The sequence below is a fragment of the Vulpes vulpes genome, chromosome 7, assembly GCF_048418805.1.
Source record: "Vulpes vulpes isolate BD-2025 chromosome 7, VulVul3, whole genome shotgun sequence".
Classification (NCBI taxonomy): domain Eukaryota; kingdom Metazoa; phylum Chordata; class Mammalia; order Carnivora; family Canidae; genus Vulpes; species Vulpes vulpes.
In genome coordinates, this window is record NC_132786.1 from 21,843,679 (window position 1) to 21,866,778 (window position 23,100).

Below are 23,100 nucleotides of genomic sequence, written 5' to 3' on the forward strand. Positions count from 1 at the left end.
GGTGTTACAGGATTCTGCAGGTTAATAGAAAATCATAGAAGGCCTCTTGGAGGAAGTGGCTTTTGAGCTAGACTTTGACGTAAGGCTATGATTGCACCATCTGGAAATTCAACTTCACAGCTTCCTGGGACGTGCTGTAAGTGTGAGACTCATCAAAATGCCACCAGTAAATGACAGAGGACCAGCGTGCATGTTCCTGCACAATGTAGCACTCGGAACTGGGTTGGAATCCCAGCTCTGTGATACCCATGCCATAGACCTTTTAAAATTACTAAGTGAGATGCTGTCTGTGAAACGTGTGATAGTAAAGTTCCCCCTGCTATTGAATCTGTTCTTATTCGTCAACAAAACCCTTTGTGGATCGAAAGTTTGTAAATAAATTCAGAGTTCATGTGGAGGTGTCTCCGGGACCCGTGGATATCCTCGCTTCCCAGATCCATTGCACATTTGTATAAACACATGCATGTTTTAAAACGTGCCTGAAAAGGAATTGTAAAGCTGCTTTTTCCAAATTAGTGAATAACTTTACAAAGAACATGAAGTTCTTCCTCTCCAGGAAGGCTTGTGCAGACATGGCCATCGTATGGCTACTCTCTGATCCCCGATTCACTGCATGTTTCCTCGAAAAAGGTGTCTGCTGTCATAGCAGGGCCTCTTCTGTCTGGGTTCCTTTCTATCCTGGAAGGAGGAGGCCTGGGAGGAGGGGGACTGATAGGTAGGATAAGTCAATCTAGGCCAAATGAAGCTGGTTTATAGTCCCGTCCACCTCTCTCTTTCCTCGTGGCTCCCCTGCTGCTCCCCTTCTTCATCGGCATCCCATTCACGGGGGCACAGTGGATAAACCAGGCTAGAGGTGACCCCCCAGGGTCCCTTCTGAACCACAGAATTCTTGGCACAAAGCCATCCCTGGGATGTGTCTGACCTCCATGATGAATGGAAATTTGGCTCCTTCTTGGCCCTCCCCCACCCCCAGGAATATCGGAATCTTCAGTAAAGGAGAAGGCACAGTTATGGCTCATTTCCTGACTTGACTTTAATCTATCTGAGAGCATTTAAGACATTTATAGAGCGGCGGTCTTCCTTTTCATAGGAAACAAAAGTCTTCTGAAAGGCTGCTCATTTCCCCTGCCGTCGTCAAATGCAGAAATGGGGTGATCTGAAGGGAAGGGCTGCCCTTCCGCCTGCCAGATGAGCACACTTGCGTTTTGGAACTGCCATAGCACCCTCAAGTGGCAACGTCTCCGTGTGCTCAGAATCAGTGCCTTCACAGGACTCTTGGTTTTGTTTTGATCGGGCTTTGCTTTGCTTTGAGGCTTTGATTTTTGCAGGTGATTGAATTCACCAAAGGGACGTCAGAAGAAAACAGACGTCAGTGGTCAGCGAGTAGGATTTGGCAAGTTGTTTTGAAATGATAGGGACGCTGCCCCAAGGGTGCCATTGGTGTAGACTGAGCAAGAGAAGCCATGAGAAGAGATGAGAATTAAAGAAATCCGTGAAATTATGAGAAATATATTAGCCTATTTTTCCTCACGTTGTTTTCCTCCCCTGGATCAAAGAAAAGAGCAGTCACGCACAGAGTCCAGACAATTCAACACGGGCCGTAAGACACAGGGACCGTACCCCATGAGCATGTTTTTCTTGTGTTCTTTTCCCAACGCCAAGTTCTAGATAATATCATCTGAAATGTTGCTGGCCCTTGCCTCAATTCAAAGTCCCATTCATTCACATTTTAGGGAGCATTCCTCCCATTCCCCCCACCGTGCAGGCTGGTTAAGACTCAAAAGCACGGACCCTCCTGTGTTTCATCCCAATAAAAACATATACGTGTACAGAAAACTAGTTTCTTCCCAGAGACTGTGATTGCAAGGTTCTGTGTGTCCCTCAGAGGTGGACTGTATTTACCTGTGTTCCCCCTCCTTGTTCTGACTGCTGGTGCCCCAGGCACATGCACCTGCTGCCTGCAGCCCCTCTGCTCCTCCTGGCTGCTCCTCCACCTGCCGCCTCTTGGCTCCCAGCAGCTCCGGTACGATGGCTTCCACACTGGCTCCCCTGACACCAAGTCAGGGTTTGCTTCTTAGGCGACCATTTAGGGCCGGGGTTGCATATGTGAAAGCACTTTGAGTACAAAGTGCTGACAAGCACAAGTTCTCAGGTTTTGATTTGGTAAAGCCGTGATTCTCTCCTCCCTACCCATCCTGTTTCAGACCCACGCTGCTTCTTGGTGGCATTAGCGACCCTGGACCAGGAGTATCTTCCAGAACATGTTTCTTTACTCCACACGGGAGAGGCCCCCGGGAGTTGGAACACATTTTCCTGCAGATGCTCCCGCTGAAGGAGAGTGTGAAAGTCGATGACAAGTCCACACATTTTTCCAGAGACCACAGCTAACCAGAGAATCCGAGGGTGGCGGGGGGTGGGGGGGGGTGGGAGGAGGGGAAGCTTAATGATGTATTTTGTAGATTATCAGCCATAGGCAGCTATAATTTTTCTGAAGGTGATGTGTGTAAGAGATTTTGGCTTCCCCTGTAATAACAGCTTGTTGGGACGCCTTGCGGGCCCCGTGCTGTGGCCTGGCCTCTCTGCACATCCCCATGCCACCTGGAGAGAGCCCATGCCCAGTGAATCCTCCCCCTGCAGAGGCCCGGGGACAGGAGGAGCTGGGGCACGACTCCATGTGTGAGGACACAGCTGCACAATGGTTCCTGATGGACAGGAGCTCAAACAGAGCTTTCTGTCTGGGGGTCTGGTTCTGTTCAGCAACCGCATGTTGTCAGGGTGCGGAGTTTGCATCACCTTTGTGTTCTTTTGTGTTGTGGCCACAGAGAATCCAGAAGGAGGCAGTGCCGGAGGTGGGGTGGGGTAGTAGGGAGGTTCCCTCTTCCCACCATTCTCTTTTATTTTATTGTGGAGGAAAAAAATCCTTCCAGTAGCTACGCAGAAAACTGTTTACATCTCTTACCTAAGCAGACAATTGTCGCTGGAGAATAGAAATTCTATATCGAGGTTACCTGCGTGGCTCAGTTGATTAAGCATCTGCCTTTGGCTCAGGGAGTGATCCTGGGGTCCTGGGATCGAGTCCTACATCGGGCTCCCCACAGGGAGCTTGCTTCTCCCCCTGCCTGTGTCTCTGCCTCTCTCTCTCTCTGTGTCTCTCATGAATAAATCAATACAATCTTTTTTTAAAAAAATAAAATAAATTCTATATTGTTGAGCAAAAAGTAGGAAGGGACCGTGACAGAGCTTTTGGGTGACCAGGGAGGGTCTGTCACACAGGTGGTTCTCACTGAATGAAGAATGCATGTGAGAATATGCTTACAGAAAAAAATCTGTATAATTCCCTCTGGAAAACAAAAATGCTGTGGCTTTCCTCAAAGCACCAATTCAGTGAATAATATTCAGTTCTTTCCCAGCATGCAATGCAGTCCAAATCTAGGGTTATTATTATTTTTAAATTGAAGTGTAGTTGTTACATTCGTTTAGAGGTACAGCATAGTGACTCAACACATTTATAACTTATGGTGTGCTCATCACAAGTGCAGTTACCATTGGTCACCACACAACACTATTATGACACCACCAACACTATTCCCTGTGCTGTACGTTTCATCCTCGTGACTCGTTCGTCCATGACTGGAAGCCTCTACCTCCCACAACCCTTCACCCATTTTGCCCGTCTCTCCAGCTCCCTTCCCTCAGGCAGTTGTCAGTTTGGTTTCTGTATTTATGAGTCTGTTTCTTCTTTTTGTTTATTTGTTTGGTGTTTAGATTCCACATATGAGATCATATTGTTTTGTCTGACTTACTTCACTGAATGTAATACCCTCTGGGTCCATCCATGTTGCCACAAATGACGAGACCTTATTCTTTTTTATGGCTAATAATTCCATTATATATATATATATATATACCCACACACACACACACACAATGGAATTATATATATAATAATTATAATATAATTATAATATTATAATATAATATAATTATAATATATATAATATATAATTCCATTGTATACACACACACACACACACACACACACCACTTCTTTATCCATTCATCCATCCATGGACACTTGAGCTGCTTCCATATCTTGGCTATTGTAAATAATGCTGCAGTAAACATGGGAGTGCATATATATCTTTTCAAATTAGTGTTTTTATTTTCTTTGGGTAAATACCCAGGAGTGCGATTGCTGGATCATAGGGTATTCTGTTTTTAACTTTCTGAGGGCCCTCAGTATTGTTTTCCACAGAGGCTGCACCAGTTTGCAATTCCACCAATAGTGCATGAGGATTCCTTTTTCTCCACATCTTTGCCAACACCCATTTGTTCTTGTATTTTTGATTATGGCCATTCTCCAGGGATATTTTTTAGGTCATTGAACAAGAAGGAGATACCTTTGTAGAACTCTTGCATCATGTCTTGAGGAGTCAGATCTGATTAATACGGCTTAGAGAAATGCCAAGGAGGTAAAAGTCACAGAAGCCGGGAATACTTAGTGAACTAGTGAACATGTGAGCTTCTCCAACATCCTTCCCTAGTTAAGGCTTTTGAAGAAGGGGAAAAAAAAAAAACACAACACCCGGAAACAGAATGCATTCATCTTAGCAATGCTTATTCCTCTCTCCAAGATTGGTGGGAGATGGAGGAGTCTGGGGATCACTTGCTTTGATTCTTCTCCTGCAGCTGTGTCAACTGATTTAGGAGATTACCATCATTGCACTTTAATCAGGAACAGAAACCAAGGGCTGGGTGTTGCTTAACTATTGAGATGCTCTGCACTTGCAAGATGCCATCATATCAAGTGGCTGTTTTTCATCATGTGGATCAATCCAAGCAGGCTGCCTTCCTGGGGATTCAGTAGCTGTGACGTCAGGGCCTGACATTCACAGTTTTAGATGGGAAGACTTAATAAAATGCAGATGTAATCAGTGGATAAAATGCTAGACTAGTAGTTCCTCTAAGTTTTCCATTAAAGGGCCCATCATGGTACAAGTATACCACTTGAGGGTCTGTGATATAAGTGGGTAAGTTGTTTGAAAGCTTGTATTTTATCTTAGCATACTCATGAATTTTGTATTCTAGCCCATATTTGGATTTAATGACTTTATATCATTTCTCTTTGAGTAAATTAAGTACTGAAAAAAGATATTTGGAGACTCAGAATTCATTTAGATTGTAACCAGCCATTTACATCTCATTTCAAGTTAAACCTGACATGATGCACGATACCAGAGCTCTGAGAGAGAGAGAGAGAGAGAGAGAGAGAGAGAAATAAAGGAATCTTGAAACACGGATGGAAATAGAGCCTTTACTGCAGCTGCTTTTACCATAAGATGGCTCAGAAATCCTTCAGAGTCCTTTAAAAGCATTAATTTATCCATCCTTCCTCACAAAGATTGAAAAGATTCTGTATAAATGATGCAATTTGGGTATTGTTGGGTTACAAGGGAATGAAATGGTGGTGATTATGGGTACAGTGCAGAGGATTGAGGTAATAGGACCCATCAGGGACTCAGCTCAATCTAAGGAACAAATGGGATCCACCTCATCCTATTGTAGCAGAGAGTCAATTTTATTTTTGCTGTGGGTGAGTGAGAAAAAAAAAAGCTGTTCAAATTGCAGGCTTATATGACTAATGGATTTATTTAGCCAACGGGCAATTTCTGTTTACCTGTCAAGCAAAATATAAATATAAGTAATTGTTGGGAGAATTACTTTTTTTGAGTTCCAAATTACAATGATCTGAAATGCAATTAGTAGTATAGACAAACCTATTTTCCCCCTTTATGAAAAGGAAATTGTTCAGAAATGGGTAGAGTGCAGCTGATAGAGTTACAGTGCACAATGGAGTGAATTACCCACGTGAAGCAAATGAGCGGCTTCATTTCAGTTTTATTGCTCCTAATATAATGTTTTCATTAATGAGAACCCACTGCTTCTCATATCTGACATAGTCACCTATGCATGAATCAGGGGTTTGCAATGATATCTCTTGTATTCGCTCAAGACAATGTGAAGAGACAGACCACAGGCGGGGAGTTTACTTTGTTTCCAATGGTCAGGTGTCACACTTCATATTTAGAATCTGTGTGGGTGCTGATAGTTATCCACAAATATCGAACTTGTACATGTGGTCCCAAGAATGTGTTAAAATTCAAGAGAAGGGGCGCCCAGGTGACTCAGTGGTTGAGCGTCTGCCTTCGGCTCAGGTCGTGATCCCAGAGTCCCAGGATCGAGTGCCGCATCAGGCTCCCTGCAAGAAGTCTGCTTCTCCCTCTGCCTGTGTCTCTGCCTCTCTCTCTCTGTGTGTCTCTCATGAATAAATAAATAATATCTTTAAAAAATTTTGAGAGAAAGCTCATTTTTAAGTATACGTTTGTGTTCATAAAAATAGGTATGCTCCATGGAAATGTGGAGAAAATCTTAAGTGGTGGTGGGAAAGAAAATGGAGTTTATAATGGGCATTTTGATGTGCCTTAAAGGAGTAGATTCAGGAAAATTAAGTTCATAAAAGTCAGTTTTCTACTTAAATGTGTTTAACTTCATTGATTTTTAATTCATAACAAAGTTTTTTCTTATTACATTAAAAAAGCAGTGGGCCTAAACCAGAGGTACTGAGGAATTTTTAATGAAATCAATTTTTGAAAGTAATGCTTTTTAAAAAAATTTCCTTGCAATTCTGCAGAGCTTGCCTGCCAAATTTCATATATTCTGGCAAGGTGAGAGAGGCTCTCTGCTAATGTGCAAAATCAAAGTATCTCTGAGATAAGCCGCAAGAAGCATGGTGTCTTAACTTGGATCATGTCTTTGGTGTCTGCCTTGTTAATCCTCTTCTGGCCACTGCCTTCTTCCTGAGATGAGCCCTCAACATCTCAATTCAGGGGTGAATTAGCATTCTGAAAATGTCCTGAAAAGACCAACTGTACACCATTCCATTTTGATTTCAAGCTGCTCAGATAACCTCTATTTAAATGAGGAAGACAGGCCTTGTTCATTCTCAAAAACTTCTTACCCTTTGGAAAATTCTTGTTAAGTGTTTTGAATTGGTAAGCCATTTCCTGGGAAAAAGCAAACATTTGGGGGGATCTTCGAGGTCACCTTGGTACCATTTAGAGTAACATTCGAGTACATTATTCTAGTCTGGTGTTTGCTAAACTTGAGCATGCATCAATCAGGATGACCTAGTGGGCTAATTAAAATACAGGTTGTGGGGCTCTAGCCCTCAGTTTCTGATTTAGTAGGTTTGAGATGGGGTCCAGGCTTTTAATTCCAAACAAATTCCTAAATGATCCTTATAACGCTGGTCTAGAGATAGTTCTTTGAGGGGATTAAAAATGCCACTTAGCGCTCCTGTAATAAATAACTAGAGCATTATTGTGAACACATTAGTGTTCTAGTGCTTTTTAAGAGCCTTTTCCTAATAAAACTAGCAGGGCTGTAAATGTACTGGAAAAGGCGAGAAATTGAGAAAAATACATTTATTCACGAAAGGAAGCCACTATCCATCTGGCCAGGTAATTTATAACATCAGTTCTGAGTCATTATAAGGAGTATTGACTAGAATCTGTAGGAAAGCGAAGACTGTTCGTTTTAGTCCATCATTTCATTCCAAGAACACAGCACGGTGACTGGTGCCCACTAGGCATTCCAATATTCACTGAATAAGTAGGTGAAATGCTTACAATAAACACTGACATTAGCTGTACCATTTTTCATGCATGGATTTGGTTTTTGTTTTAGAGAGCAAATGAGACAAGCGTACTATATGACAAGTTGTTCCGATTCAATGGCTTATATATACAGCAAGTATTTATTCCAAGATCCATCTTTGTGCTGGTCAACTGTGATTTAGTGGATCTGCCCTGGGCTCAGCTAGGTGGCTGCACTCTATGTTCCCTGATGGCTGGATTGGATGGACTTCAGACCTGTGAGTTCAGGTCTCTCCAAGTATGCTTGTTCTGGAGGCCAAGCCAACCTGGCAGCAGCCACCCCAGGACACATTCTTATGTGGTGGATCACCTGGGCAGGCTGTACAGATGGCCTGAGAGCTCTGCCTGCATCATGTCCCTTCATATTCCAGTGGCCAAAGCAAGTCACTCAAGAGGTCATTGTGGCAGTTTAGAATACCTCATTAGATAGGCTCTGGGATGAAAAAATATTTGCTGAACAACATTTCAATTTGTCCTAGTTTCAAATATGGAAATTATGACTTTTTAAAAGATTATTTATTTCAGAGAGAGAGAGAGAGAGCATGAGTGGGAGGAGGGGCAGAGGGAGACAATCTCAAGCAGACTTTGGGCTAGGCACAGAGCCTGACACGGGGCTTGAACCCACGACCCCAAGATCATGACCTGACCTGAAACCAAGAGTCAGGACACAGCCGACTGAGCCACTCAGGTGCCCTGGAAATAACAGCTTCTTATCTCAAAGATGAAGCATGCCAACCTGGAAACTTATAGCTTGGAAATGGAGCCACGCTCTTGAAACAGACAGCTCTTACTCAGTCTGCCCCATTACACACATCAGGAGGTGGTTTGTCTTGGTGCTTGTGGGGTGCCTTCTGGCCACCGGTGCGCGTTTCTCTTTTCACTCAGGCCTTGGTTGTTTGCTAATTACTTTTTATTGACGCTTTTCCAGAGGGTGCCTTAGCTCAAAGGAATGCTCTTAATTCTGGGGTAAGATAGTGAGAGTCTTTCCAGTTCCTACCAGCAGGTGTCCAGGAAGCAGGTGACCCTGCTCCCACCCTGGCCTGCCTCACTCACAGGGGCTGCTGGCCCAGATGCTCCAAGGCAGCCCATTGTTGCTTGAAGCCTCTCCTCTCTTCCCTCTTTGTGTCTTGCAGCCAAATGCAGCACAGGGACCTGGAGGCCAGGCCAATTCACTGGGCTGGCCTTACTTGTTTGCTATTTCTGGCTGGCCAGCCCCTTCTTTCTAGGGTGGATTACATCAGCCTCACACTCTGGTTCCCTAAATTTTACTCCTATTGTACATTCTAGGAATGTGCCATATCCCTTTCCATTGTCTAATTGGAATCATTTTTAGTGGAGTCAGATTTTTAAAAATTCTCTGTAACTATTTCCATTGGCCTGCAAATGAGTATAATTTACATGGCAGGATTAAATGACTCAGCATCAACTCTTTCCACTATCCAAAGAAGACCCTGCATTTGAACGACCCTGTTTCTTTCACTCCTTTCCTATTCCATTGTTGTTTTCAAGTAAAAGCCTTAAAAACCTTTTTGGGTGACTTGATGCAAAATAGTAATAATAACAATAATAATAAACAAAATAAATTCAAAAGCCCCCCATGAGGCTTGGAGCCCTGTACTTGCTAGCCTGTGTCACGTGCCTTGGAATCTCAAAATGCTTGCCGTTGGTCACAAAAGCTTTTTCTTCTTAGAACACAGTCATCACCTCTGTTGGTTAAAGCACCAAAGCATTGAATTGCAGAGGCTCATTAACATCACTTTAATATTAAAGGGGATCAGATTTAACTTAATTCATGAGACTGGAGGGGTGCATGGTTGGAAAGGGCGAGGAGCTCTGGGGGCATTTCAGAGCAGAAATCACGTCCCTTTTAATCTAATATTACTTGATATATGAATTAAGGGAGTTCAGATAACGACATTGTTATGTTCAAATGATCACCAGGGACAAACAAACAACAAACTCTCTTCCAAATCTCATGCTCTCCAGATCTTAAGGGCCTTGGAAAAAAACGTGGAAGTTCTTGTTGAATAACTAGGACGTGAAAAGACAGAGGTTGGTGCCTCCTCCAGGAGGGAAAGCGATTATTTCCAAGGAGATGATATTAGAAATGAGATTTTATAAGTACTCAGCAGCAAGGAATTTGTAGAAAAGAAAAAGAAATACACAGCCTATTGGTATTGACCCAGAGTGAGGACAGGAGTGAAGGACAAGAAGGAGAAGGAGAAAAAGGAAGAGTGGGAGGAGGGCAGGTGGGCAGTGGGCAGGTGTTAGAGGCAAGAGGGAGCACCTCTAAAGGAACAGAGGGTGGAGGGACAGCCTCCCCGCTCCACCACCAGGCTGGAACAAATATTTTCTGTGGGTTGACTCCATCCAGCTTTTTAGCTAAATCGGTGGCTGTTGTACCGACGTGACAATCAGCTTGGTTGCTTGTGTTGATTGACTATGTGTTTGTGGGCACAGAGCAAGGGGGTTAGTCGTCTGTAGTAGGTGTTAGCGCTGATGCCTACGAAACACACAGTTGCACAATGGCTGTATTAAGATGTAAATAATAATGCCATAGGGAGCTAACAGTGAACTTTATTAATTTTAGGGTTAAAATAAATGTTTCCCTTTAAAACATTACTTGTCATGTATCAATTCAAAAAGCTCAAATTAACTTTAATTTCGTGTTTTTCAAAAGCTAGGACCAAGCAACTCATTTTTCTTTTTTTTTCTTTTTTTTAATTATTTTTAAAGACTTTTTTAAAAATTTATTTATTCATAGAGACAGAGACAGAGGCACAGGCAGAGGGAGAAGCAGGCACCAAGCTCTCCCGTTAGGGAGAGCCTGACGTGGGACTCCATCGGGGTCTCCAGGATCACGCCCTGGGCTGCAGGCGGCGCTAAACCACTGCGCCACCGGGGCTGCCCCATTTTTCTTGTGCTGGACCTTTCCTGTTTGTAAAGTTTGTAAAGAAATCATGCTAGCCAGCTCCCCTTGTGGGTAGGCATCTTGCAAAAAAAAAAATTGTTTTTAAAGATAGATATGTAGAGAGAGTTTAGTTGGGCATAGGCTTTGTATTTATGCATTTAACGCCATATTTTCTCAAACTACCCAAATATTTGTTTTATTTCTCCCCCTTGGTATGAGTACAAGGTGATAATACCTAGAAGATGCTGGTGCCCAGTGTCTTAGGGAAGGCTCTTCCATCAGCACATGCCGCTGGTTATTTCATCTCTCACGTCTCAGCATTTGGAATGAATAAAAATCATAAATGGGGCTTTGCTCTCGTCCTTTCCCTCACAGAGAAAGAGGAAGTAAAGTACATGATATAATTCTCTCCTAGAAATAAAAAAAAACCTCATAGCTAATAAAAATCATGCTTAGCCTGCTGAACTCAGTATACTTTTGATATTTTTACAATGCTTAGCTTGCATGTGGATGACAAAGTTCCTTTCATTGTCATTTAAAAAATGACTACCCACCATATTTTGCAGCATTTGCCTAATTCCAATGACTAATCATATTTGTTTTGTAAATTGGTTCCTGGGAAAATAAACACACACCCCTTTATTTAATAAACGGGAAAAAATAATACACAACTCGATGGAAAAATAAGTCAGTGGACATGGGTGTAAGGAGTATTGAAGAATTAATATCTTGATATGATATAATCCATGAAACATTTTCAAAAATAGTTTCCCATATTTACCCAATAAGCAGAACTGGGAATCTATTTCAATATAGTACATTCAAGATCTTCGGTGATTGGTGAGCGGAGGATATTACTGACCTGTGTCCTGAGGTGCACCTATATTTAAATGCTCATTGGGAAGTTCTGCTACTCTTCAGAACCTCTTCCCCTGTTTAAGAAACTGGGGATCTGAAAAGGTTTTTGAAGGCAATAAGCAAATTAGTTATGTATCATAAACACAAAATGCCATAGTTGCAATTTTCTGCAACTGCATTTCCTCACTCAGCCCAACACACTGACGGGCTGACTCTTATATTTGGGACTTCCGAGTCCTGACAGTATATTAAAAAATACACTGCAATTTGTAAAGACATGCTTAAGCCATGTGTGAAGTATGTACAAACATGCATACACATACTCACACTCAAAGTCTAGAACAGTCACTCCGCCTGGAGCACCTCTCCCACCCACCCCCCATTTCTCCTGCTTAATTTTCAATTTGTTCTCTCAAACACAAATGTGTACTCCAACTTGTCCTCCAATTGTTTGTGAGTCTTATCGTTTCTTCATTTTATAAATGATTTTAAGTAAAACTTGCTTATCGTGTTGTCTAAATCATTTAATTATGATTTCTAACACGGACCAAATTGTGATTTGAATACCCACAAGCTGATCTGTGAATGATGTTCAAAAATGAGGGACACAGGGGCATCTGGGGTAGCTCAATCAGTTGAACATCTGACTCTTGGTTTCGGCTCAGGTCATGATCTCAGCCTCCTGGGATGAAGCCCCAGGTTGGGCTCCATGCTCATCACAGAGTCAGCTTGTCTCTCTCCTTCTGCTTCTCCCCTGCACTCTCTGAAATCAGTCAATCAATCAAAGCTTAAAAAAAGTGAGGGTCCCAATGTGCCTTCCATAGCTCAGTTTCAACCTATTATTGTTGATATGCCTACGTCTATAAAACATTGGGTATGATACAAAAGCTACTTCCATATAAATACTGTATTTTGTATCCAGTGTTAGTACAAGAAATAAGTAATGCTGTTTCTTACAGTTTGTGTGATTATATACACAAAAATTTCATACGTATATGAAAATATAAATTTCATGTATATTATGTAAGAAAGACCCTAACAGCATCTATTTTTAGTGAAATGTCAGGACATAGATGCTGCAGGGAGCAGCCTGAGCTTTCCTTTCAAGTCAGGCTGGAAAAGGCAGCTTCCTCCCATCAAAAGCACAGCTGGGGCGGGGGAGGGGGGATGACAGCAAGGTTTCCTATTTATCTAAATGTGATGACTTTTAAAGTTACATTTTATGGCTCTTGTAATTGCTGCCTCTGTCTTCAAAGTAAAGAGGGGCTGGTGAAATTCTCTACACCCCCAGGCCTGTGGGTGGGACAGCTGCCTGTGCACAGGCCTTTTGCTGGTTCAGGCAGCCTCTTAGCTATTGGGATGTTGGTTTTGCTTGTTTTCATGGTTGCACAAAGGAAACGTGTCTTTAAAGTACTTTAACAATCACAGTTTTCTTCATATTAGAGGGAAACTAAAGTGGATTCAGCAGAAGATGGGAGTGGTAATACATGTGAATTAAAACAGGACTACCCACCAGGTTGAGACTTGGGAGAGCTTGGAAGGGACTGGAAGGTATGTTCTCCCAAGAGCCTTATTTGCCAGCATCCCGATTCTCCCTCCGAGTTAAGGACACTGCGTGGGGGAAGAGGCCATCTCAGGACCAGGCAGGGGTCTTCTCAGAGTCGGGGCTCTGGCAGTGATTCCAGGAGATCGTCTTGGATTCAGACCCAACAAAGGCTGGTGAGCCCGCAGTATGGCCTGCTGAGTGGCCATGGGAACCTAGCTGGAGCGGGGTCACCGTCACCGCTGAGCCCGGGAGGATCGTGATGATGCAGATGCTCACTCTGAACTGGTGCAGGAGAACAGCACAAAGGGCAGGGGCGAGCCCTCCACCCGTCCCCTCCCTCCGCGGGTTTAGGTCCTGGTCTCCGCTGAAGCTCAAGTCGGGACACATCTGTCCGACCTGGAGGGTCTGCAAACAGGAGGGAAAGGGACGTGGAGACGACGAGACGAGGAGGAAGAGCCCCCGAGAGCCTAAAGAAGGCCGGAGGAGCGGATCTGGGGAGGAGGGGGGGGGCGTCCCGGAGGCCCAAGGGCCTGTCTACCCCAGGAGAGGGAGGAGGGGAGCCGCCTGCGCCCGGGCATGCCGGTGTCTTTCCACACGGCGGCGCTGGAGCACGTCTTACTGCAGCAAGATGCGCGGATGCGCACCCGGAGCCGGGCGCCCTCTCTGGGGTGGTTCGTCCCCGTCCCTTCCTCTCTGTCGGGGATCGAGGGGGCGGAGCAAGCTCTGGAGAAGTTGCCGGCATCCCAGAAGCGTCAGCCTCTGCCTCTATTTACCGAAAATGAAAATGGGGTTCGCGATGTGCACACGTGGGCTTGCGGCGTGTAGGGAGGGGCGCCCCCGAGTTGCCGGGAGCCCCCCGAGGCCTCCCCGGGCCCGCCTCGCGACCTTCCCTTCCCCTGCGGTCTGAGCCCGGGGAAGGAAAACGAATGTTTTCGGAGACGAGCTTGGTTTGGGAAGCAAGGGGGCTCGTCAGGGAGCGGTGTCCGGGCCGTCGCCTTCCAGCGCCGCGGCTCGCTGCCCCCCCCCCGCCCCCAGCACCCCCGGCCCGAGGGCTCGGGCGCTGCTGTCGCAAGTTAGGCAGGAGGCGCGGGGGGAGAGCCCGAGGGGCCTCGAAGGCGGCGAGGCTGCAGCCGCGCGGGGCCCGGCGTGGGGACGCGGCGCGCAGCTCCGCGCCGGGGATGGGCGCCCCGCGGCCCGGCCCCTCCGCCAGTGCCCCCGAGCCCGCGGCGCGCTCTTCCCGCGCAGCCGGGGCTCCCGCCGGCGCCATTACCCGCCGCGCCGAGGGGCCGGGGGGGGGGGGGGGGGGAGGAGCCGCGCGAGGGGCGGGGGGGGAAGCGCTGAGATCCGCGCTGGCTCCTCGCCGGTCTCTAGGTGGTGCCAATTCCGGGCCTAGGCACTTCCCTCCCTTTATGTTCTTCGGGGGGGGGGGGGGGGGCCTTCCTCCAGCGCCCTTGACGAGGCGCGCCGTGGCCGTGGCCGTGGCGAGGAGTTGAAAGAAAGCGCACAGGCGCGAGGGCGAGCGCGCGCCCCGACCCCGGCCCCGCCGAGCCGCCGGGAGGGGGCGGGGGAGCCGAGCCAGGCGGGCGCCCGGCGGCGACTCGAGAGTGGCGCGCGGAGGAGCGGCCGCCGCCGGCTCCTCTTCCGTCTCCCGCGGGGCTGGGGGGTGGGGGGCGGCGCCGCGAGGGCGGGCGAGGCGCAGGACGCCCCCGGGCAGCCGGCGAGGGCGCGGGCGCGGGCACCGATGGCTTCGCTGTACCAGAGGTTCACGGGCAAGATCAACACCTCGCGCTCCTTCCCGGCGCCCCCGGAGGCCAGCCACCTCCTGGGCGCCCAGGGGCCGGAGGACGACGGCGCGGGGCCCAAGCCCCTCGGAGCCCCCGCGCCCGCGGCGGCGCCCCCCCGGGAGCGCGGCGGCGGCGGCGGCGGCGGCGGCGGCGGAGCGGGGGGCCGGCCCCGGTTCCAGTACCAGGCGCGGAGCGACGGTGACGACGAGGACGTAAGAGCATCTTGGTGGGTGGGGGGCGGCGCGGGGCGCGGGGCGCGGGGCGCGGGGCGAGCGCTGGGGCGACGCGGCCGCCCCGCGTCCCCGGGGGTCGGGGTCGCCCTCCTGCCTCCCCTCCCCTGCCCTCCCCTCCCCTCCCCTCCTCCGCCTCCCGGCAGCGCCGCAGATCCGCTCCTCCGCGCCGATCTCGGCCACCGCCGTCCCGGAGCGGGGCTTGGTCTGCGCCGGCGGCGGCCGGGAGTTGGTGCTGGAGAGAGCAGCGTCTTTGGGGCTGCGCTGCTGGGATGTGGGATGGCGGGGGGTGGGGTGGGGGTGTCGCTGGGCGTGCGGATGCCTGTGGTTACGGTACGGGGTTCTGCATCCTACGGCGAGAATCCAATGTATCTGTGCTTACAACTTGATTTCCCTCGCTCTCTTCTTTCCTTCCTCCTTCCTTCCTTCCTTCCTTCCTTCCTTCCTTCCTTCCTTCCTTCCTTCCCTCCTTCCCACCTTCCTACCTTCCCTCCTTCCCTCCCCCCCCCCTTTCTATTTTCCTGCTTTAAGACTGGGGAAGATAAAGTCCCATGCTTCCCACCTGTCACTAGAATCTATGCATTGTGCCCTCCTCAACCTCCCCCACTCTGTCCCTTTGCTCCCATGGCCTCTACTTCGTACCTCTCCAGGACACTTTCCCCTCCAGTGCTGATAGTTTGGGTGGTGATTTTGGCACCAGGGACAAAACACTAGCGTCCGAGGCCCAGTGTCCTATTCCAGGCCCCAGCACAATTTTTACTGATGAGAATCAGGCCCTGCCTGCCTCCCACACCCAGCCTTGGACTAGCAGCTCTACCTTAGACCTGCCTTAGGAGAAAACTTCTTAGAGAGCATGTTTCTTACTCTTCTTCAGGCTAGAAGCTTGGGTTTCAAAGGTTGGATTTGCATATCACCTTAGTAACTGATGACTCAGACTGGACACTAGTGGGCAGCTTAGCTAGTTGAGTCCAGCCACCTCTGTTGATCCCTTCCAGCTATTCCCAGGGTCAGGGAGGACCACAGAGACAGACAGTTGCCTGCTGAGCTGTTCTCTTTCCCAGGAAAAGAGAAAAATCCCAGACCAGCTCTTTTGGACTGGCAGGCAGAGGTGGCATGGCTGCTCTAGCCTCAAGAGATGTGCAGGGCGTGTTGGGTTATAGAACCCATTGCAGGTACCTATGAGGAATTTCCCACCTGGGGGCACCTGGATCCTCACACAAGCTCCTCTCAGATAGCCTACCCTGACATGCCCAGGGCAGTACATGCCCCTGCACTGAGCAGGCAGTTGTGGTCATTCAAACATGCCTTGCCTCAGGTCACACTACTTCACCATTTGGTTTTTCTTTAATAGTGCAAGGTTGGGGGGGAAATGTTGACAACCTTCACAGGGACAATTCAGAAAAAAGCCACTGAGGTTTTGTTGTTACTGGACTTTTTTTTTCTTTTTAATGAATGGAGAATGCCAAGACTGACATGGATGATAAAAGTTTGTAAGGAGTGCAGTTTGTTTGTATACACACACACACACACACACACACTCACTCACTCACTCACTCACTTCCCCCACCACCTGTATCAGATCTTGCATGAAATTTTCCTATTTTCTTTTGGATCGTTTCCAGACTCCCTTGGTTACACAGATAGCGAGCGGAGAGATGTCCCTCACTTCAGTGGGTCAGGTCTTAAGGGAAATGTGTGGATTCTTCAGACATCTGGTTCAAGGAACTGGAAGTCTTTGAAGGAGGGGTTTTATTGGGGCTGGTGAAAAATTCTAGAGGATTAAACTATTGAGAGTCTTGGGGAAGACAATTGAACTGCAATGCAGACAGAAATTATGCACTTTTTGCCTTAAGTCTGACTTAAAACTGTCGATTTGTGTTATGCGCTGGAGAACATTGCAGTTTCCATATCATAGGCTCTAGGTGTCGCTAGGAGAAAGAAAAGGCAGTGGTTTCTGAATTTTGTTTCTGATGATCTCCGCCCATTTCTCTCTTTCTTCCATCTTAGTTTGGAGCATATAGTTCCAGCTCCTTCTTCTTGATTTGATATATGCCTAGAACTGTTTCTCAGATAAGCAAAAGGGTTGAACTGAGGAACACATCTGTTGATGTGGCTCTGAACAGTGCATCTGCCTTCGATTCAGAAAGCCCTGACATCAGTGTTTTTTCCTGGAAAATTCAGAAGAGAGAGAGAAAGAGAGAGAGAGAGTGTGTTTGTGTTTGTGTGTGTGTGATATGTAGGCATGAGTATAAACATAGTGTCCATGCATATAGTGTGTCCTTATGAAATACATATAAATATACATGTATTTAAAATGTCTGATGACATCAGTGACAGAGCTAAATGTGGCATCAACTTCTTGAGAACTTTTGTGCGCTTTTCTCAGAAATAGCTATTCAAAACCGGAAAAGTTATGTCTAAAAATTTACAAAAGATAGATGTACGTCTTAAATCACTTTTCCTTCAGGAACAACAGCTGCATTTTGTTTAAGAGATACCAGTTTAAAAAGATACTAGATGTAAATAAAAACTGCTTTTCTGATACCAGCTCTTGTCAAGATTAAAGAATTTAGAGCAATCATTTTGCTACTCAAATATAAACCAGAAGACGTGCAACTACTTAGGGACGCATTACGTATTATTCCTTGTATGTTGGCTGCGACCTTTTAAAACAACAGGTTTCAGCAGTTGGGGAGCATCTCATGGCTTGGGCGGGAGCTGTCCGAGGTACTGAAGCAGTCTCTGCAGCAAAGCCCCCGTCTTTTCGGAGCGCTCCGATTGGGTGGGAGCTGTCCGACGTGCTGAAACATTCTCTGCAGCAGCCCCCCTCTGAGCATCCCAACCCTGGGGGCGCTGGTGGCTTTACTCCCCTTCTAAGGCTTATCAGTCATCAAAAGCTGTTGTATGATACAGAAACAACTTTTCTACCTTGATCACTGAGACGGTGATAAACAGCATGCCTTTCAAATCCAATGGGTTTTAGGCCTCTTGTCCATCCATCCAACAAGCGGGAAATAAAATGTAGCCCTGACCTCTGTATGTGTGTATGCACACATGCCTGAATATGACGGAAAGGAAGTATTCCCACCAAAATAAAATGTATGGTAGTCACAAGATCTAGCAGAGATAAATCAAATGGTAATATTTTACGGTTGGTAATTAACTAGTATTGCATTGCCCATCTGCACAAACTACACGTGTAAGGGACTCCCCCTTCCCCCCTTCCCAGAACCACAGAAAAGCCTGATTTGGGTGGGTCAGTTCTAAGACGTGGAGTTTAGCTCTGAAATAGAAATAAAGCCAGAATACTTTTTCTATAGGAGTTTCCTCATCAATCTTAAATTTATTTAAGTATAAAGTCAATTACTTGGGCAACCCTCCTGAGGAATCAATAGCTATTTTGATTTAATATTCATTTTGTAGGTTTTAAAATAAGTTGATTCTTAAAGGAAATGTTGCTAGAAGTGACTTTTAATGAAATTTGGTAATTTCTAATAGGAAGTAGCTGTAACTGATTTTAAAATACTGGACTTTGTATCTCCCATGCTTGAGTGGTTCTGTTTTATTTTTTAAAAGACTTCAGAGGCCTTGGGCAGTAGTCTTGTTGAGGTTACATTAGCGTGTTCCTGTATTCCTCATTTTTGGTGACACATGATTTCCTAACAATACAAATGCGATGACAACAGGATTTTAAAACAGCAAATTGGCTGAAGCAGGCACTGAGCAATGAGCCCCTGCTTATGATGTCTGTCAGCCTGACAGGGCCAATTTCATCATCCCATATCTTCAGCATGATGGTGGTTCTTCAACCAGCCCATCTTTCTCTTCACCTTGATTTTTCATTGGTATGATGTCAGTGTCCTATGAGTTTCTTCTCGGCATTTGTCAGCTTTAGTATTTTAAGAATCTTGGCTCCACATACATTTTTATTTACCCTAATTACTTTCTCCTGCTCCAATTTTAATTTTTTAAATATTTAATTTCACATTATTTTCCTCATATCTGAGAAAAAGGCTAAAACTTTCAACTACTTACTTAATCCCATTATTCTCATGACTGATTTGACAATGCTTAGTATTCTCACCTACAGAACAGTTATGTGGATATTGCAGGGTCATTTGGAGCTTTAATTTGAGGAGACTGGTAGATTCCCATCTCACTCTTCATAATGATAGTGCTACAAAGTAGGTGCTATTACATGCTGAGCACTGAAATCCATTCAGTTTCAGTGAATATATTGTTGCAGTACTAATGTTATCTCTTAATCTTTATTTCTCCACCAGTTCTTTCTTCTTCTGTGCCTACAGGCAGAAATGAAGACCATCTTCACTGATCTGTACTGCCAATGCTGGCAAATGTCTTGTTTTTCTTTTTTCTTTTACATTCCAACTTCTCAATCAGGTAGTTGGCAATGGATTCCGCTTACGTGTCATTGACAATCCTCTTTCCCTTGTCTAGCTTGGTGGCAGACTTAGGTTCTTACTCTTCTCACTGTGGACACTGCACACAAAATGTCACCAGAATTCTCTAAGCAACTTGATATAATGTCCTGTGTGATGTCTCTTTGGTCTTTGTTGTTACATCTTCTACTCTTGGTGACCACCACCCTACACTTCCAACTTTTGCATCACATGTCTTTCATGGTGCTGCTTGAATTCATGCCCTGTCTCTTTCTTTCTGAAGTTGGTCTTTGAGTTCTTTGGTACATCATTTCCTCCTACTCTTAATGTGGGAGGGTGGGAAAACGTACACTCCCAAGATTTTGGTTTCCACTATTCTATTCTTTTCCTTTCTTACTATCTAAAGATAAATTAGATCTCAGATCAATTAGAATGAAGGTAAAGAGAGCCATGTATGTTTTACAGCCTCTGTTTTAGAAGATGCCTAAGTAGCTTTTTTTTCCTCTAATACACATCCACTAGCATTTCTTTTCAAAATATTTTGCTTTTCTGTTTTACAGAATTGTAGAATTGAAAAGACGTTGGTGAGCACCATCTTGATCTCTCTTCCAAGCTTTTGTTCCACATGTCAAGCAACTAGATACTAGATTGTTTTTCTGATGGTGACAAGATTGATCCTGGAATATATCCCTAGAATTCCCCCTCTTTATGTCTGATTATTCTAGATACATTTCCTTCTAATCTTTTTATTTGTAGTGATAGTATCACCATAACTTCCATCTCTCAGCATGGCATACAATGTATGTAATTTATATACAAATGGCATTTTTCAATATTTTTATTTCTTTTCTGTTACATTAAGTATTTCACTAGATAAGCTTTGAGATCCCCTTATGAGTTTAATGACATATAAATCAATATCCTAGCACCCTGCTGGATACAGTACTTGTTCTGAAAAGTTTAGTTCTTGCACTTTGAAACAAATTTTAAATGCATAGGAATTGTTTACCATGTAAGACAGTCTCTCTGTAAATGTTTTGGTAAAGTGAATAATAGCTGAAGTTTTAAAAATATAATCCTATATCTATAAAGAATTTGCTAAAATTATAATACATCTGTAGCAAGGCTATATAAAATTTTGCTTACTGTCTCAGCACAGAGAATGTAGTCATAAGTAGGAAATTGTCTAGATTGAAGGAAGTAAAACTAGTGACATAAGCAGAGTCAGTGCTAGCTGAACGATGGGTGAAGCCAAATATAGCATCAAAAATACCTTGCCTCTGCATTACACCTTGTATTTTTTTAAGGCACTGCTATATATACCTCATTCTGTCTTCATACCTACCTTAGCTAGGGAGGAAAACCCTAACTAACAAAGAGCTCATCTGTTGGCTTGAAAAATTAATAAGGATAAACCTAATCACTCTTCAGTTGGATGAGTCAGTTGTCAACTGTGAATGATACCAAACAAATATCAGAGTGTTAACAAGCCTTTGGTCTCTAGAGCCAGTCAAAAAAATATGTGTTTGCTTAAAGCCCAAGTTGTTTGTGGAAAGTGAACATATGTTTTCTCAGTGGATTTGAGTTTTGTGTAGCAGTAAGACATTCTGAAGTGGGCATGGAAGCCTACTTCATATGGCATGCTTTGTGTGTCTGTCTGTGTGTATGTGTGTGCTGTCGACACACACTTTTAAATAATTTACTTGTATATGTTACCTGTAGATTTAAGGAGGTCTGAAGCGTTAGAATAACATAATATTAATTTATATTTTTGACAATGGAATCAACTCACTTTCCTACATGAGATTAATATTCTAATGTCACTGTGTAGACAGGATTTTCTCTAGATGTTGGCTTTGGACATTTTTTCTTCATAAAATAGAGCTTTTCAATTCTGTACATAAAGCTTTTTCTTCTGTAGCGTCAGAATGATTAATGAGTTTAATTTTTGCAAGCAACTGGCAGGAGTTGCTGAGTAAGATGTACATGCTGATTGTATATAACCCCGTTCCTTTTAATTACTCTGACGATAACAATGCATTTATCAACTGCATGCAGAATGCTTCTCTGCAATATACAATATTGATCCCTTTCATAGAGCATTGCCTATAAAAATAATATGTACGGTAATCCTTTCAAAATTAAATTCTGCTTAATAAATTTAGTGTTAAGGGCACTGAGTGCCTATGTGCCATATTATGATTTGCTTTCATTTTAAGCATGTGGGATTGATTTTATGTACATGTTGAGAGAGAGAGAGAGAGAGAGAGAGAGAGAGAGAGAACCACTCAGCCTTTTTGGTTAATGACTTTTGGGACATTTATCTTTAGAGTGATCTAGCATTGTGAAATTATCTGAAATAGAACATTTTAAAATTTGATAATCTCTAATTTTACAAATGAGAAGACTACAAGTAATTATGTGAATAATATTTGGCAAGTCACTTGTGTTCTCTGGACCTCAGAGAAACCCAGCCTTCCATTCTCTCCTGTGTTTTTAGTATACTCTGCGGTATCATAATTGAGTGGAGGAATTAACTTAATTATATCACTGAGTTTAAAAAGTATGACCAAGATGAAATCTAACAGTCTAAATTAATTTGGTTCCAAATGGATGTGCTAATTGCCAAAGGGAAAAACAAACCATTTTGCCACAGTAGTATAAGATTTTGCCCTGACTTTGTTTCCCCAATGGTTTTATTTTTTTCCTCCATGTCTTTCTTGCTGTTTGCCCAGGGGCACAGGACATGTTCAGTTTTGCCCCATGAGTGAGAAAGATATATAGATACAGATGTAACTTTACAAGAAGACTAGAAGAGAGGAAGGCCTGTATGTCCAGATGGTAGAATTCCAGGTGGTGAAAACCCAGCTTCCCAGTCCGAGCATCGTGGGTGGCAGGGGCACAAGCAGTAGGCTCTGGGGACAGATGCTGCACATGAGCACAAGGCAGTGATCAGAACCCCATAGAGAGGCTGGGAGGAGGGCATCTCCTGTGACTACAGATCCAACATTCTTGGGGCCTAAAACAGGGATTAGTTTGAAAAATGACAAACTGCCTTACACTTATCCTGCATTTGTAGATAAACAACTTGAAGGCATTAACATCATCCCAGCAATTTGCCTGATAGTGAAACACACTCTCACATACACTTTTTTTTTTTTTTAAATTCTGAAGGAACTTAAGGATTTTCTAGGTCATCACAGTTCATTGTGAAAGTCACTGTGTAAACTTCCTATAGTGCTCGGGTTTCATTTGATATCAGCTTGTACCTTAGATAATTTGGGGTCAGTCTTACCGTGCTTATGTAAAAATAAAAAAGTGAAATGGGGGACATGGGCATGTTCCCCAATATGGAGTTGAGAAGACCAATCAATTTTTTCTACTCCTGTTATTTACTGTTTGGGAAGATTTATTTTAAAGACAGAACTATTGGAATTCATACAGCAGCGTTCATGGAACAATGGGATAGTTGTTGTGTGGCCCTTAATATGTTTATATAATTGTATACTTGATTATCATACTTGATACATTGTACATTGATGTATCTAAGGGGGCATCAGCCAGCAGGAGAGGGGGCAGGAACGGAATAAGTGAGCAGTGCATGGGAAGAACCACAAATAAGGAGATGGGGTACAGCCGAAATTAAAGGTAGGAAA

The 23,100-nt window shown here is 44.7% G+C and overlaps 1 protein-coding gene across 3 annotated transcripts in view; it reads left to right on the plus strand.

Moving 5' to 3' along the window:
• Positions 1 to 23,100, plus strand: part of DPP6 (dipeptidyl peptidase like 6) — a 908,079-nt gene that overhangs the window by 206,331 nt on the left and 678,648 nt on the right. Inside the window, exon 1 of one of the 3 annotated variants that reach the window (XM_072763226.1) lies at positions 14,619 to 15,026. The exons of the other annotated variants lie outside the window; for them this stretch is intronic. Within the exon in view, the coding sequence (XP_072619327.1) occupies positions 14,772 to 15,026 (255 nt within the window). The 5' untranslated portion in view covers positions 14,619 to 14,771. Of the gene's footprint in view, positions 1 to 14,618; positions 15,027 to 23,100 lie in introns of those variants that run through there. 3 annotated transcript variants of the gene reach the window in all.